The sequence below is a fragment of the Xenopus tropicalis genome, chromosome 1, assembly GCF_000004195.4.
Source record: "Xenopus tropicalis strain Nigerian chromosome 1, UCB_Xtro_10.0, whole genome shotgun sequence".
Taxonomy (NCBI): domain Eukaryota; kingdom Metazoa; phylum Chordata; class Amphibia; order Anura; family Pipidae; genus Xenopus; species Xenopus tropicalis.
Genome location: NC_030677.2, coordinates 129,789,983 through 129,806,532, shown reverse-complemented (window position 1 = coordinate 129,806,532; position 16,550 = coordinate 129,789,983). Strand labels below are relative to the sequence as shown.

At 36.7% G+C, this 16,550-nt stretch overlaps 1 protein-coding gene across 2 annotated transcripts in view; it reads right to left on the bottom strand.

Moving 5' to 3' along the window:
- smc5 (structural maintenance of chromosomes 5) overlaps positions 1 to 16,550 on the bottom strand; it is a 46,689-nt gene that overhangs the window by 19,196 nt on the left and 10,943 nt on the right. The window contains exons 9-19 of one of the 2 annotated variants that reach the window (XM_018089385.2): positions 15,092 to 15,347; positions 14,653 to 14,807; positions 14,354 to 14,467; positions 13,431 to 13,525; positions 12,519 to 12,651; positions 11,503 to 11,676; positions 10,148 to 10,317; positions 6,300 to 6,423; positions 5,160 to 5,282; positions 4,696 to 4,821; positions 804 to 872 (exon numbers count right to left, since the gene is read on the bottom strand). In XM_018089385.2, coding sequence (XP_017944874.1) covers positions 804 to 872; positions 4,696 to 4,821; positions 5,160 to 5,282; positions 6,300 to 6,423; positions 10,148 to 10,317; positions 11,503 to 11,676; positions 12,519 to 12,651; positions 13,431 to 13,525; positions 14,354 to 14,467; positions 14,653 to 14,807; positions 15,092 to 15,347 — 1,539 coding nt within the window. The remainder of the gene's footprint in view (positions 1 to 803; positions 873 to 4,695; positions 4,822 to 5,159; positions 5,283 to 6,299; positions 6,424 to 10,147; positions 10,318 to 11,502; positions 11,677 to 12,518; positions 12,652 to 13,430; positions 13,526 to 14,353; positions 14,468 to 14,652; positions 14,808 to 15,091; positions 15,348 to 16,550) is intronic. The other variant, XM_004910772.4, reaches the window with a different exon arrangement.

The window sequence follows — 16,550 nt, the reverse complement described above, 5'->3', positions numbered from 1 at the left end:
CCCCAAAAATGCAGTTATAATTGTCCCAGGTTCTGATCCACACTAATCGCATGGCTCTGTAATACAGCCACATATAATGTGGGGGAGTAGATCATGAAGTCAAAGTGGTAATGGCAGACACTTGGGCAAGGGAGAGGGATAAAAATATCACTGATGTAAAATATGAATTCTGCCAACCATCAACAATATGTACACTGTGTTTTTGCCCGCCTTTTATAGTGGCATTCATTCCAGCAAATGTAACTGGATTTTGCTGAAATAGGTTTTTTTTATAAGCCCTTAAAAAATAATGGATCTTGTTAATTTGATTTAAATGCAGGCAAGACATTTAAAGGGATAGTTCACCTTTAAGCTAAACTTTAGTATGTTATAGAATTACTTATTCGTAGCAACTTTCCAACTGGCCTTCATTTTTTTTTATAGGTTTTTAATTACTTGTACATATTTCCAGCTTTCAAATGGGGGTTACTGACCCCGGCAGACAAAAAAAAGCTATTGCTCAGCTTACAATTTTATTAATATTATTACTTGTTATTCCTTATCTTTATATTCAGTCCCTCTCCTATTCATATTCTAATCTTTTATTCAACCTTATTGCTAAGGTAAACAAGACCTTGCTGAAAATCCAAACTGAAGAGCTGCTGAACAAAAAGCCAAATAACTGAAAAACCACAAAACATAAAAATCAATTGCAAATTGTCTCAGAATATTAAAGTCTATGTCATACTTTAAGATAGTTTAAAGGTAAACAATTGTTTTGTTCCCAGTGAAACAGTATACTGCTGGTAACAACTGGAAAATACCTTACTGCCATCATTATTCATAATTCGATCAAGAATTTCTAATAAATGTGAGTATTCCAATCTGGAAGTCTGCAGAAGAAAGGATAGAAGTTGATTACCCAGAACAAATAACACAGCATTTCTAAAACTATATTCTTTTTGCATAGACTAAACAAAAATGGGGGAGGGGGGAATCTATTAAGGACTTTAATACTGTTCAAAAATAACTGCAAAGTATCAATACAAAGTATGGAATTACAGGTATGGGATCAGTTTACCTGGAAACCTGTTATTCAGAAAGTTCCCAATTATGGGAAAGCCATATCCCACAGACTCTATTATAAATAAATAATTAGAATTTTTAAAAATGATTTCCTTTTTTCTCTGCAATAATAAAACAGTACCATGTACTTGAACCCAAATAAGATATAATTGGAGGCAAAACAAACCCATTGGGTTTAATGAATGTTTATATGATTTTTTTTTTTTAGTACACTTAAGGTATGGAAATCCATATTACAGAAAGATCCCGTCTGAAAAAGGCCAGGTCCCAAGCAGGTAAGGGACCTGTACCATATGATACAGATGTGCATGCCGAGTACTGCTCATTTCAGAAGTAGTAGGAACCCTAAAATATTTGGGTGTTGTCTTGGTGCCATAAGAGTGCAGGTATGGAATCAGTAATCAAAAAAGCTCTTAAATACAAGAAGGCCATCTCCCAGAGACTCCATTTTAATCAAATAATTCTTATTTTTAAAAAAAGATTTTCCTTTTCTCTGTAATAATAAAACAGTACCCTGTACTTGATCCTAAGATATAATTAATCCTTATTGGAGGCAACACAATCCTATTGGGTTTATTTGATGTTTAAATGATTTTTAGCAGACTTAAGGTATGGAGATCCAAATTATGGAAAAAAAAAACCCTTATCTGGAACACCCTAGGTCCCAAGCATTCTGAATAAGGTTATTAGTGGCTTGCATACAAAGATAAAGAAACAAACGTTAGCCTGTTTTAGTATAGGTATGGAATTCCTTATGCAGAAACACATCCAGCAAGCTTCAAAATTATGGGAAGGCCATCTCCCATTGATTCCATTTTAATCAAATAATTCAAATTTTTATAAATGATTCCCTTTTCCTCTGTAATAATGAACAGTACCTTGTTCTCGATTGTAACTAAGCTGCATAAATACAGATAATAGCTTCCATACCTGTATAAACATAATATTTTTTCTTCTTTTTTCTATTGGGTTATGATTTGTGACAAAACAGGGTTGTTATTTATTAATTTATTAATGCTAAAATGTGCTTTAAAAAGGCCGTGGAAAAAAATCTAGCAGAAAATGACACCTAAGAGCATCTAAAAAGACAATAGCTGACATTAGAAGGATTTTAGGAGACTACTACAATACTGGCGATCAGATACACAGTGCATTTAATCTTTTACATACAGACAAGAGTGTAGGCATGGCAAGAAACTCTAATCAAAGGAAGCAAGCAGCACTGAAATCTCCACCTATGCCATCAGTCCATAATGTGATATATGACAAACATATATAATGATATCATAACCAACTTTTTCTGTAATCAATTATGACCGTGACATCCCTAACGAAGTCCTGGGGATTGCGATCATGGGGAAAACAGCCCTACACACACCTAAATATCAGAAATCAGGGTCACATATTTTCAAACAAGTAAAACCATAGATCTATACGAACACACATTTTTCAAACTAAGTGGCTCAGTTTTTTAATTTTTATACTCAAAAGGGAAGTCTTTCTAAGGGCTTACCATTAATTAATAATAGCCAGGTGTATTTCACATGAAACTCTTTCACATGAACTTATTCCAAACTTTTTAAAACCAGTAGCTCTCCCAGTAATTTGACTGGTCCAGGTGTAGAAACCCCAGACCCTCCACCTCCAACAATACTTTAAACAACTTCGCCAAAATCAATGGAATACTATACTGACCAAGGAAATATAGTGGCTCGGGTGCAGCACCCCAAACCCGTAGCTTTGGGTGTAGCCTAGAACCAAATTGCAGAAAACTGGCACGCACTCCTTTGTCCACTATAAAACTTGTCTTTTATAAGTCCTGACGCATTTCATATTCAAAAATATGTAATCATAGGTGCCTATGATTGCGTATTTTTGAATACAAGCGCGTCAGGACTTTTTTGTTTTAGACCTCTACAATAAAGACAAGTTTTATAGTGGACAAAAGAGTGCGTGCCAGTTTTCTGCAACCAAGTAATAACATAGTCCCACTAACATTAGTGATATCATCCAAATATACAAAAGATTAATGTACAAAAAAATAACTACACAATTTTCTGTAATACGTAAGACTTAACGATAATTCAGTCCATAAACTGTACATAACCTGTCCTTTGTGAACTCCCCATAGTAGTTACTCCCAATTACCTTATTATGTAGAGCTGGAACTCCAACGGGGGTTTGCCCATCCAGCATTTTCCCTAAGAGCTCAGTGTCACACTATAAGCTGTCAGACACACACAAGGCTCATTATTTCACTTTCTCCAGCAAAAGCAGTCATGCACCGCTTAATCACTCATATAACATATCTAGGATTTACAGCGTTGCTATCATACAACACACCATTGTCCAAGGGGTCTCATCTCTACAACCCCTTGTCAGTCTCAGTGAGTGGTCCCTGGCTGCACCCTGACTGAACATATCTCAATAAAAGCCCAGAATCACACAAGCATATTCACTAACTTAATTCTGAACTAAACAAATTACATAAAAGTTATAACAGTTTCTATTCCAACCAATTTTGATTTAAGGAAATAACTTTATGCTTCACTCATCTTCAAAGAAGTTGCTCACTTGAATTAACTAAGTATGATGTAGAGGGTGATATTTTGAAACAATTTGCAATTGATCTTCATTTTTAATTATTTGTAGTTTTTGAACTACAATTTAGCTTTTTGGGCGGCATCTCTCCAGTTTGGGATTTCAGCAGCTATATGGTTGCTATGGTCAAAATTACCCTAGCAACCAGGCAGTAGTTTGAATGAGAGACTAGAATATGAATAGAAGGACCCAAACAGAAAGATAACTAATAAAAAAATGACAATAACAATAAAATGATAGCCTCACAGAGCAATATAGGCGGATGGGGTCAGTGACCCCCATTTAGAACCTTAAAAGATTTAGAAGAAGGTGGTAAATAATTACAAAAACTATAAAAATACATCAGTAATGAAAACCAATTGAACAGTTCCTAAGAATTGGCCTTTCTATAACATACTAAAAATTAAACCACCCCGTTAAATGTTCTATTTGCAGCCTTTTATCGCAATGCGGTCTAAAGCACATAGAAGGCATAGTCACAGTTCAGAAAATATGTTAAAAGAAGCAGAAACCAGATTACCAAACTGGAGATATTGCAAGCTCTCAGGAGCCAATGTACTTCATTTGAGAGAGAGAGAGGTCTCTAAGAAAATCCTTCTATACCTTACAATTGGTGCATCTCTTGCACCCAGTTTTAATGGTATATCAAGACAAGTACCCTTTTCAATTGTTAGCACATTTTTACAATGATAATAAGGCAGGGTGCCTAGGGAAAAAAAAAACATATTTGAACAGTTAATAGATGTTTGTGCATATTAGTAATGCATGAGTAAACAAAAAGCCAGCCTGCACCAAACCCTATACCCACAATCGCCCATGATGTCTTTGAGGTCACTCGAAGGGGAGGGGCAAGCACAAGTATATAATCAGTAAAGGCCAATAGAAGAAGGAAAAATCGCAGCTCATCACAAGGGTGGGGCTGTGGGCAGAGTTTGGCTCACAACCTGCTGAAAAAGTGTTGCACAGGCCAGAGTCCACTGGTTTCACACCAGCCTGCACAAAACTAGTTACTTTGGTATAGATACTTACAGTCTGAAAATCTTGGGGCACTTCTTGATTCTGACCCAGGTTACAAGCCTGCCTTGCTTTTTTCAAGAGTCCTTTACAGTTTTCCAATAACATACACTTCTTGGCATCAATACCGTCAAATTGGTTCTTGATGGTTCAGTTGGGGGGTAGAAAGAAAAAATGATTCATTAGTTACCTGGAGTGAAAAAGTCCATCAAATTCCATCCCTCCATATGAAACCCACATTACAAAATTCATTCCTCCAGTAAGAAATGCAAGGCAGGCAACAATGTTTCAGAGATATTCACTGCCTTTTTCAAGCCAGCACTGACTAACAACTACATCAGGCATTTAAGCACTAAACATGTCACATGACATAATCACATGGTACCATATTCCCCATTATGCAGAGTGAATAAAGCTCAGCTAAATTTTATACCATTGTACCCTATGGGAAAAGCCAAAGTTTGATATCAATTACTTACCTTTAATTCTCTTAACTGTGATGTGGCATTCTTGTAATCTGACTCAATTTTGTTCTTCTCAGATGATACAGTAGTGCTTTGCAAGGCCAACTCCACTTTTTCTATACTTAGTAATGTACATTTCTATGGAATAAAATAAATCCACTTAAGAAAGATTTCTGGCCAATATCAGGCATGAGTAAAGTATGAGATGCGCTTAAAAGTTGAAAAGGTTATTGTGGCTTTGGTAAAACAATGCTGTGTGTAAATATTTGAATTACTGATAAAGCAACAGTAGTCTAAATTAAAGCACACCAGTAATTAAATTACAAAATGAGTTAAACTTGTTTTCATATAAACAAATAGTAGGAATACCCTTGTCCAACAGCAAACTAAAGGTGGTCATACATGAGCAGATTTAAGTTGCCAGTCCAAGCCCTTTGGACCGACTCGGCAGCTTATCTGTCAATGTATGCCCTCCATTGGGCCTACCCAACTGATATCTGGCTAAAAATGTTCCCGTTGGATTGAAGAAGACTGGATTGGCTCGGTAATGTTGTTCAACTATTAAATTAGTCTACAGTTAGTATTAATGTTGGTATATATAGTTTATAAATGTGAGCGTATTGATAGCTAAGTATAGGTTTGTGTGTGCTGGGTTTACTTGGAACAGTTGAACTTGATTGACTCTGGTATTTTTTCAACCCTATGCAACTATGTAGTCCGATATTGCACCTTAGATGGGCATAGGAGGGGAAAGACCTTGCCAAACAAGTGGATCTTATAGTGTATGGCCAGCTCTAGGCAGCACAGTGTTGCAATGGTTAAACAGCTGCCTTGCAGCACTGGGGTTCTAGGTTTGATTCCAGACAGGATTTGTGCTTGCTGGATTTCCTGCAATTATTTTTCATACCACACTCCAACAACCTAGAGGCAGGTTAACTAGTTTTCAATAAAACTGACCCTAGTGTGTGTGCAAATGCTACAGGGACCTTAGACTGTAACCTTCACTTTGGCAGGGATTGATGAGAATGATGTACAATCTCTGTAAATCGCTGCAGAATATGAATAAACAATAGTATTTGAGGCATGTATCCACCCATTCTGGTCTGTACACTGCTTTTTTTTTTCTTCATTTTATACAATTATGCAACTGGTTACCTTCATCAAAAGCAGAAGGTCTTTTACAAGTTTTGCTTTTTGTACGTTGATATTTTTGATCTTGTTTTCTGCTTGTTGTTCAACTTCCTCTACATTAAGATTATCTTGTTCCAGTTGCTTTAAACTGCAAAAAAATAGAAAACAAAGTCCTTTATACACAACTGAACACAGTACATCTAGTATACACCCACAGGGGATAAATGAATATGGAAGAAGTCACTTTGTATATGTCTAATAAAAATATTAAGAGATGAATAAATCTTGGCATCAATAAAGCTGTTATTAGCTCTACTCAATTTTAGTTTTGCGCAAGCTGACAGTGTCAGTGTGGCTCCCTACAACCATCCTTATCTGCTACTATAAACTTCCTATTGTTCTACAACTAATGTTGCCTCTGGGGCTTTTTTACTATCACTGGGCAAATCTGCACCTTGGCAGTTACCCATGGCAGACAATCAGATGCTTGCTATGTTTTATTTGCGCTTGCTGAACAAAGGTAACCACTGATTGGTTTAAATGGGTTAATGTGGTCCTCTCCTGATAGACCTGTTAGGGCCGTGGCAGACGGGGAGATTAGTCGCCCACAACAAATCTCCTTTGTCGCGGGCGACTAAACTCCCCGAAATGCCATCCCACCGGTGAGAATGTAAATCTCCGGTTGGATCGCATACGCGGTGCCGAAATCACCGAAATTGCGTTGAGAGGAAACGTCTGTGATTTCGGCACCGCATATGTGATCCCACCGGCGATTTACATTCTCGCCACTAGTCTCGCCGACATTAGTCGCCACGGCCCTTACAGGATCTGTTATGATCCGATTACTGACCTAGGGGATTTGGCCCAGCATGTAGGTATTTAAATGGGGCAAAGGTTTGCTTATTTTGCAATCTTGCCAAACAACTCGATATTTAGGTGTATGGCCAGCTTTAGTAATGAGCATCATTATCATTACTGATCCCCAAAGACATGATCTGCCATTACTGGGGGAACTGAAAATGGAACAGGGCCAGAAAAAGGATTTCTATAAAAAAAAATGGATTAATTAGCCTGCCAAAAAATTAAACTATGATATCTTTATTAACAAAAATAGATTTCCCTATACTAAGCACAATTCAGAATTGAAGGTATAGTGGTCACATTAGTCTGTCAAAAGGGCAAGACACTGAAACAGAGTAAGCTCAAAGCAAAGGCAGATTTGTGTTCTGTCATTAATAATACAGATATGTATTTTATTTTGTATATTAATTAACTTAATATCATGTAAGTGTATTAGTCATGTAAGATAGAGTGACTTTTTCTAACCAAAATATATATTCTACGGAATATATTTCAGTCGACATCCTACCATAGCATTCTGTACAGGCATGATGAATGGTCCTTGTCTGAACCACTAATTCTTCCTATAAAGCTTGATAATATAAAAATTGATGGCATAATTAGAAGAAATAAGAGAAACCTGTCCTAAGAACTATTCAACCAATAAAATGGTTGTAAGTTTTTCATTAAGAAAAACAAAAATCTGCATTGCACAAATTTTGCTTATACAATTTTTTAATACTTATCTTCAAAAAAGTGAAGTGCACCACAATTATAGATAGTGAAAATGTACCATCTAATGTAAAATATAAGGATATTATAAGTCACATAGTAATTCCATTACCATATAAAAGTATGAGGCTGAAGGCCAAGTGCTTTTATACAGGTCAAGGAACTCCGAGGTGACATAATATCCTCATATTTTACAACAGGGGATACATTATTTATTATAATACACAAGTTATAATAATAATAATAAATACTAACTATAGGCCTGTTAGTCTGCCATCAGTAGTAGAAAAGCTTTTGGAAGGAGTACATACTTGAATACATTACAAACCACAATACTAAAAGTTTGTGCCAGCATGGTTTTATGCACAACAGATCTTGCCTAATCTAGTTGCCTTTAATGAGGAGGTGAGCAGGAACCTCAGTGCTGGAATTTCTGTCGATGCCATTACTTGGACTTTGCTAAAGCATTTGATACAGTACCTCACAGAAAGTTAATGATAAAATTGAGGAATATTGGCCTAGAACAGGGGTGGGCAAACTTTTTGGCTCACGGGCCACATTTACTTAACCCCGGGCCAGACCGGGCCAGGGCCAGGCCAGCGTTACGCCCCCTTAGTCTGTTTAATTCCGGCCCGCCAATGACACCAAGTCTCGCGTGATGAGACTTGGCATCGTCGGCGGGCCGGATTAAAAAGGCCAAGGGGCCGGATGTGGCCCACGGGCCGTAGTTTGCCCACCCCTGGCCTAGAACATTTGTACTTGGATAGAGAACTGGCTGAAGGATAGATTACAAAGAGCGGTAGTAAATGGAACATTTTCTAATTGGGTCAGTGTTGTTAGTGGAGTACCACAGGGGTCAGTCCTTGGTCCTTTGCTTTTTAACTTGTTTATTAATGACCTGGAGGTGGGCATAGAGAGTACCTTTTCTATCTTTGCTGATACTAAATTGTGCAAAAGTAAGTTCCATGCAGGATGTTGGCAGTTTGCAGAGTGATTTGACAAAACTGGAAAAATGGAAAATGAGGTTCAGCTTTGACAAGAGCAAAGTTATGCACTTTCGTAGATATAATATAAACGCAAGTTAAATACCTAAATGCTAGTGTGTTGGGGGTATCCTTAATTGAGAAGGGTCTGGGTTTTTTTTGTAGATAACAAGTTGTCTAATTCCAGGCAATGTCATTCTATGGCTACTAAAGCAAGTAAACTGCTGTCTTGTATAAAAAAGGGCATTGACTTAAGGGATGAAAACATATTGCCTCTTTATAGGTTTCTGGTAAGGCCTCGCCTTGAGTATGCAGTGCATTTTTGTGCTCCAGTCCTTAAGAAGGATATTAATGAACTGAAGAGAGTGCAGAGACATGCAACTAAACTGGTAAAGGGGATGAAAGATTTAAACAAGAGGTTAGACTGTCGAGGTTGGGGTTGTTTTCTCTGGAAAAAAGGTGCTTGTGAGGGGACATGATTACTCTGTACATAAGAGGAGATTATAGGCAGATGTTCTTTTTCCCCATAAAAATGATCAGCGCACCAGAGGCCACCCCTTTAGATTAGAGGAACAGAACTTTTATTTGCAGCAGCGTAAGTGGTTTTTCACGGTGAGGGCAGTGAGGTTGGGGAATGCCCTTCTTAGGGATGTTGTAATGGCAGATTCTGTTAATGCCCATAAGAGGGGCTTGGAGGAGTTCTTGAACAAGCATAGTATCCAAGGCTATTGTGATACTAAAATCTACAGTTAGTATTGATGTTGGTATATATGGTTTATGTATGTGACTGTATAGACAGATCAGTATAGGTTTGTGTGTGCTGGGTTTACTTGAAAGGGATGAACTTGATGGACTCTGGTCTTTTTTCAACCCTATGTAACTATAAGTTCTAGTGAGTCATGTGACATAAGAAATTACATCACTAAGCACAGATTATAACTGATGACTTCACTAAGCACTGTTTATAAGGATATAATTTATAGGACGTTCATGGCTGTGTATTATTGTGTTTTATTTATGCTTATATGAAGAACTTGTATATATGTTCGTTTCAAATTTATTTTGGGGGATGAGGAAAAGTTGGCACTGGTACACAAAGTGATTCAGAGCATTTATTTCAAGCAATTTTGCAATTTCCAGCTAAGCAAGCAACAAAATGCTCCAAATTACCCCTTCATTCATGTAAATTGTGGGCCAGCAGAACGCAAGTCCAGGTAATTTACCTTTTAAGTGAATGGAGACATAGCCCTTATTCTTTGAAAATAATTGTTTAGCTACAAAGTAATGATATTAAGAATGCATTAGCAGCTATACTACCTGTCATATTTTGTAGAAATTCTTTGTTCCAGTTGTTTCTTTTTTATTTTCATATCAGAAATCTCTTTTTTCCTCATTCTCAATTCATTGTCTCTTCTGTCCAGTAACCTTTGTCTCTCAGTTAGCTGCCCCATTGAAGCATCTAGACTGGAACATTTTCTTTGAATTTCCTATTATTAAAGAAAAAAAAAATGGAAAATCAACATGATCAAACATTTTGATTGTAGAACTATGCCACTGTTGAGAGGAAAATGGTGTATGGTAGTTTACAAATTTTATACGATGTGCACAGTTCCATTTAAAATAAAGCCTAAAGATGGCTATTATTGAAATTATACAGATTATACAAATAGTTCTAAAGTAATAGCAGCATTTAATCCTGACAAAAATACTCTGGGTTACGTTTTCATGCAGATTGTGCTTTCACACATAATAAACAGTAACCACTCAACATATTCAAACATCAGTGGGAGGCTGTGTGGGTAATGGCTGGCGCAAGGAATAGTTAGGCAAATCCATACTTGGACTACAAATCCCTACCTCAGCAAATACATTGTGAAATGCTATCAAAAGTACAGAATGGCCCTGATGGCTGGTAGAAGCAGGCACCTATTAAAACCAGCCTTTTGGACTAGGGGTTGTGTTAAATACAGGGGCAATGTTTTGTTCTTTAGCTCTCCAGTTTGCAGTTTACACTTATTTGGGTGCAAGAGTTCCCTAACTCCTAGGTGCTAACCGCATGAGCTCTCACACCCATGTTTCAAGGAACTCTTATTGAAGACTGTGAGTCATATGTACTTTTTGAGAATATTTGTGTATTTCATTATCATTGCTGAGGGGCCTTCCTCACCCATTATTATGGGTAAGGTCATGATGTTATGTTATTATATCAAATATATACAAAAATAAAAAATTATTGGTGAAGTTTGTATAAAATAATTGCAAAAAAAAAAGCTTTAGCTCCTAGTTGTTGCTCTGTGCTGCAACCAAAAACAATTGTAGAAATCCAAAAAATAAGAAAAAAGCTTCAGCAGGTTTACTGCAAAACATTTATTGTAGGTAGTGTTACCACTACCCACAATAAATGTTCTGCAGTAAACCTGCTGAAGCTTTTTTCCTATTTTTTTGGATTTCTACAATTATATCAAATATATGTGGTGGTAGTATATTTTATACATGACTATCTTAGGAAATAGTTCTGTTTCAGGTGCCATTGGTCCCTTGTATGTCTAGTTGTCAACATATTCAGAACAACCTTTCAGTATCCATGTTGGTCTGTATTATTACAACCACTATATAATTCTATTTTCTTGTGTGTGCGATTAAGGAATAAATAGTTAATACAATTGGCTTACCTTTAGCTGCTCTTCTACCTGCCGCCTTTCTTCTGCATCAACTGTGACAGTTAAGAACTGGGCTCCTTTTAATGACACATTACTTGAAATAAGTTTCTGGCTATAAACAGATGTTTTTGTGGTGTACTTTTCCTCTGCTGTGTACATATGACGAAGTTTGGTTTCTTGAATTACCTAAAAAGGGTGTATATAGTTATGCACATTTGGAAATATTATGGTCAATATTACAAAAGAAGAAAAAAAAAAAGTTGGTTCTAGCCAGGCCCAGGTGGAACTTTGGAGACAGGCTCTATGAGATTTTTATTCAAATCCAAGAGTGACTTATTCAGTGGGCAAGTTGGACACATTCCTAGTGGAAGATCATGTGAGAAAGGAGTATATATAAAGCTAACAAGGTAATCCTTCAGTTTCTTTAATCAGATACTGTGTGACACTTCTAAAATATGGAGACAGAAATATGGAGCCATCAGGTTATTTACCTAAAGTGATAAAATCCTTGTGGGGGACAAGGTTCGTATAACACCACTGTTTGTCTACTTTATGTATAGTGACACTTATTTTCTTTGATATTTTGTATGGAATTATCCCAAAAGGTTTTTTCTTCAGTGACCGAATAAAAAGGAAAGTCCGACCCTCAAAAATAAGACTGCTATGCTGCAAGGCACACAAATGAGTTTTGGCTGTAACACCCACTGCTGAGCCTTACTGGCTGGCTATACAATTGATAACAGATAATCCCTCAGCAGATACAACTAGCACGGTTGTAGTCATGATCAACAGTGCACACTAGCCAGTGTTCCACACAAAAAAAATGGGTTACAAGTGCCACATTTGCAGGCTCTAACAATATATTTCACACTTATTTCTACATATTGGTTCATTTTTAACTATAAGTAGGTAGAATAAAATTAACTAAGGTAAAATCTAAAGATAACCAGCAAGAAGAGTTTTTTTGTTTTTTTTTATTTTGCTTTAAGTGAATAACACCCTTTTTTTCTCATACCCAGTTTACTTACTTTTTCAATCATAGATCTGGTTTGCTCTGTTCCAACAGGGACATCATGTACATTATACTGGTAGCATAGGTAGTTCATCACTGGATCAGGAGCATCAAATAATTCTCTCAGGTAAGAAAAAAATCCATACTGCCTGTAGATGATAGGAAATAAAGATTAAAAAATGCACACCAATGGGGCAGTTGTAGCATGTATATTACCTGCAGTAGCAGAAATCCTTGTAACCCACTATGAAGTAAAGGCAGAAGTATGCCCTGCAGATCCACAGAAATATTTCCTTCATGGGAACCTGGTTTCCAGTCTATCTATACCAGTTTCCCTTCTTTATCAGCCATTGCACTGGTTTTCTGGCTATGAAACTCTCAGACAGGTTCTTTGACTACTCTTTAATGTTGTACAGGTATGGGACCCGTTATCTAGAACACTTGGGACCTTTGGTTTTTCTTGATAATGGATCTACTACAAAAATATTTAAACATTAAATAAACCCAATAGGATTGCTTTGCCTCCAATAAAGGATTCATCATAGCTTGGTTAGGATCAAGTACAAACTACTGTTTTATAACAGAGAAAAAGAAAATTTTTAAAAATATGAGGTTTTTTTTTTTTTCATTAAAATAATGTCCATGGAAGATGGCCTTTTTTGTAATTTGGAGCTTTTGTTGGATAACTGGTTTCCGGATAACCAATTACCTAACTGTGTTTGACACACAGAATTAGCAGTATAAAGCCTTCATTAATTGCAGTATACAGTATCACCTTAAATTTATATAGTGACAGCCCGTTACGAAGCACTTTACATTAATTTATAACAAACAAAGCTCTAGAGGGCCCTGCTCACAATAGCTTACAATCTAAAGAGTAAGGGCAAAGTACAGTACATCTAAAAAGCCAACCCAGACCATGACTCACTGTAGATCAGAAATAGGTCTTGTAGGCCTTCGCGTTGCATAAGGTTCTTCGGGTGAGCATACAGTGTTTACTCTCAGTTTCTGCTTATCACGGACCTAAAAGCAAAAAGAAAAAAGAATCCAGTATACTAGAAAATGAAATTTGGAAAAAAAAAAAAACCACAACGAATAACTAATTAAAAAAAACACAAAACTTTAACAATCTTTTATTGCACTTCATGGATCTTCAAGATACAAATGCATCTTGGCTTACAGGGCATGGGACATTTTTTGCAGTCTTATATGTGACTTTACAGGGATTATATTTGTATGTCTACGAGAATTGCATTGGGTATTACAGAAAAAGTATTTGGAAAATTCAGCACAGCTAAAGGCTAAAGGTCAATGCCACACTGGGTAGTGCTTTAAGTGCTATGTTTATAAGTAGCCCAAAGGGCTGAAACAGACCATGGGCTAACAGAGAAACTGCCTTAGAAGCACTGGTCAGGCAACAGTGCACAAAAAAAGTTCTATTGCCTGACAAGTGCTTGCACAAAAAGCTGTTTCTGGGACTTTAGCATTGCATACTTGGCTACTTAGAAACCCAGCACTTAAAAGGACCAGTAGCATTAAAAACATGCTATGCAAAAATCCATTCTACCCCCTCCAATAACATTTCTATTGTTGTTGTTTTATAGATAAATAACTAGATAAAATCCCTTTTCCATTTGTTTGCTACATGTCAAAAAGAGCGAGGGGGCGAATTGCATTCTCAAAGCTCTTATGTGCACACACAATCTCCTGGTAACCTGACTTTCTTCTCCTTTAAAATAATTTTAAAAATGGATTATATAAGTAAATTTATGCTACATAGACAAAAAGGAAAACCTAACTATATTTATAAAGCAGTATTCTTGAAATATGTAAACATATTAGGTTTCTTACTTCTCTTAGAAACACTTCCATATCCTCTTTGCTTTCAAAAACAAAAGCCTTCATATCATTCATGGAAATATGATTTTCAACATATTTTGCATGGTATTGGTCTCTCATATTAATCTGTACAAATGAAAACAAGTCATATTAGGTATTCAATGAATAGAAAGGCATTAGCGTTATTTACAGTATAGTGGAATAACACTGACAACTTCTGTGCAAAGCAAAAGAGCAACCCATGCTTTAAGAAAAGGAGGGCTCAATAAGGCATGCAAGACAGGATGATATGGTTTAAATTCATGACTTACTTCCAGCATCATTGGTTGGCAAACACGCTTCTTAAAGCGATCTTTATTTTCTTTTAACCACACAACAGCATTATAAGTATCTGTAAACATTCTCTTTAGTTTTTCTTCTTTGAAATTCATTAAGTTGTCAAACTGCTTAATTCTATTAGCCTTATCTGTTTTAAGAAATTATAAAAACACATGAAAAGATACATAATACAGACTAAAAACATTGAATTGTTATATACTGTATACGTATCAAATGTTTTTTTTTTTATCATTTTTATATACATAATATAGATTAGCAAATCACGGCTGTGTGTTTTCAATATGCATCTAAACTGCCTTTGAGTAATGGTTTATATGTACACACAAATTTGCTACTATAATTTTCTACTATACTAGAATTTAAAACAAATTGTATGTTTATATCTACATCTGGTATTGGCGGAAACTATACCTTTTTTTTCTCTCTCCTGAATATCCCTCTCCATTCTCAGGTCACTCATTTCACTTTCAATATTTGCTTTCTCATTCTGGATGTGTCGCAAGTCAGTGGTAATAGAATCCATTTCTGGCTGAAGGTTTTCTTGGTTTGTCATAGTGCCGAGCTCCTTCTTCCAATCTTCTATCATTTTCCGAATGTTACCAATCTTCTTCTGTCTGTCCTGCTCTTCATCTCTTTTCATTCTTAGTGCCTGCTGAACTTCCTCAATCTAAAACATATAAAGAACATGTAAGACATCAGGCATTGTGAGAAGCAATCATAGAAGAAGATGTGTGTAGCACTGTTGAACAAAGACCATATTCACACTTAGGGGCAGATTTAGTGACATTATAGCTCATCACAGTAAAATTCTACAACTCTCTATTCATTCCTATGGAGTTTTTTTTTTTTTTTTTTTTTTTTTAAAAAGGTGTATTTATTAAATGGCAAACTTTCAACCACGGATAAATACTACTTTAAAAATCTCATATATTTATAAAATAGCTGAAGGAACGAGTGACCCATTAAGGTGACAATTAAGGTCATTTTCTTTGCATGCACTCAAAAGTCTGGGCAGAAGGATCCTGTATGTGCAGCCTGCTGCAACACTAACAGAGCCTGCAGTTTCTGCGTAAAGTCCTTCCTTGCCAACAGTGGCAGTATTTGGGGGGAAATACACCGGCAGATTCTCCGGCTTCCTCAGGCTCTGCGGCCACTGAAACACCTGAAGTGCCAGTGTGGGCCATCTCCCTGTTAAAGGGAGATGGGTTTACTTGGAAGGGTTGCACTTGATGGACTTTTTTTCAACCCTATGCAACTATGTTATTGGTCCAGGATGCTTCAGTCTTTAAGCATGCCACCAATAAGAAGTTGGAATGCTTCCTCAGGGCAATTTTTTCATCCCATTTTAGCAACAGCCTGGGTAGGTAGAGCACTTGGTGCATGGTCTAAAATTCTTTTAAGTGGGATTCAAGAAAAGATGTCAGTAGAGGACCACAAGACCATTGCCTTGCATATGCATCAAGCTATCTCACTTTGTGATGCTTCTCTGGATGACCTTAAACAGTGGCACATTCCTCTGCCCTGACGGTGGCAGCACGTCACACATTATGCCTCATGCCTGTTTGAAGAAGAAATATAGAAGACCACCTCACAGACTACCAAGGGGGAAAAGCACCCTATCGCCCCAGACAAAATTTAGAAGCAACCCCTTTGCCGAAAAGAAATCCAGATTTTTGGGGGGGTCAAGGATTTCGCAACTCCAAAGGATCCTCATCTTCCAGGAAATTCTTCATCACCCTTTCCCACCAAGATTCTTCTTCTTCTACATCCATCCTGATGGTTCACAGGTTTCTACTCTGTTTGTGGTTCCAAATAAGAACAGACACAGTTTGCACCCTTACCCGCACACCCTCAGCTCTCAATCAATACT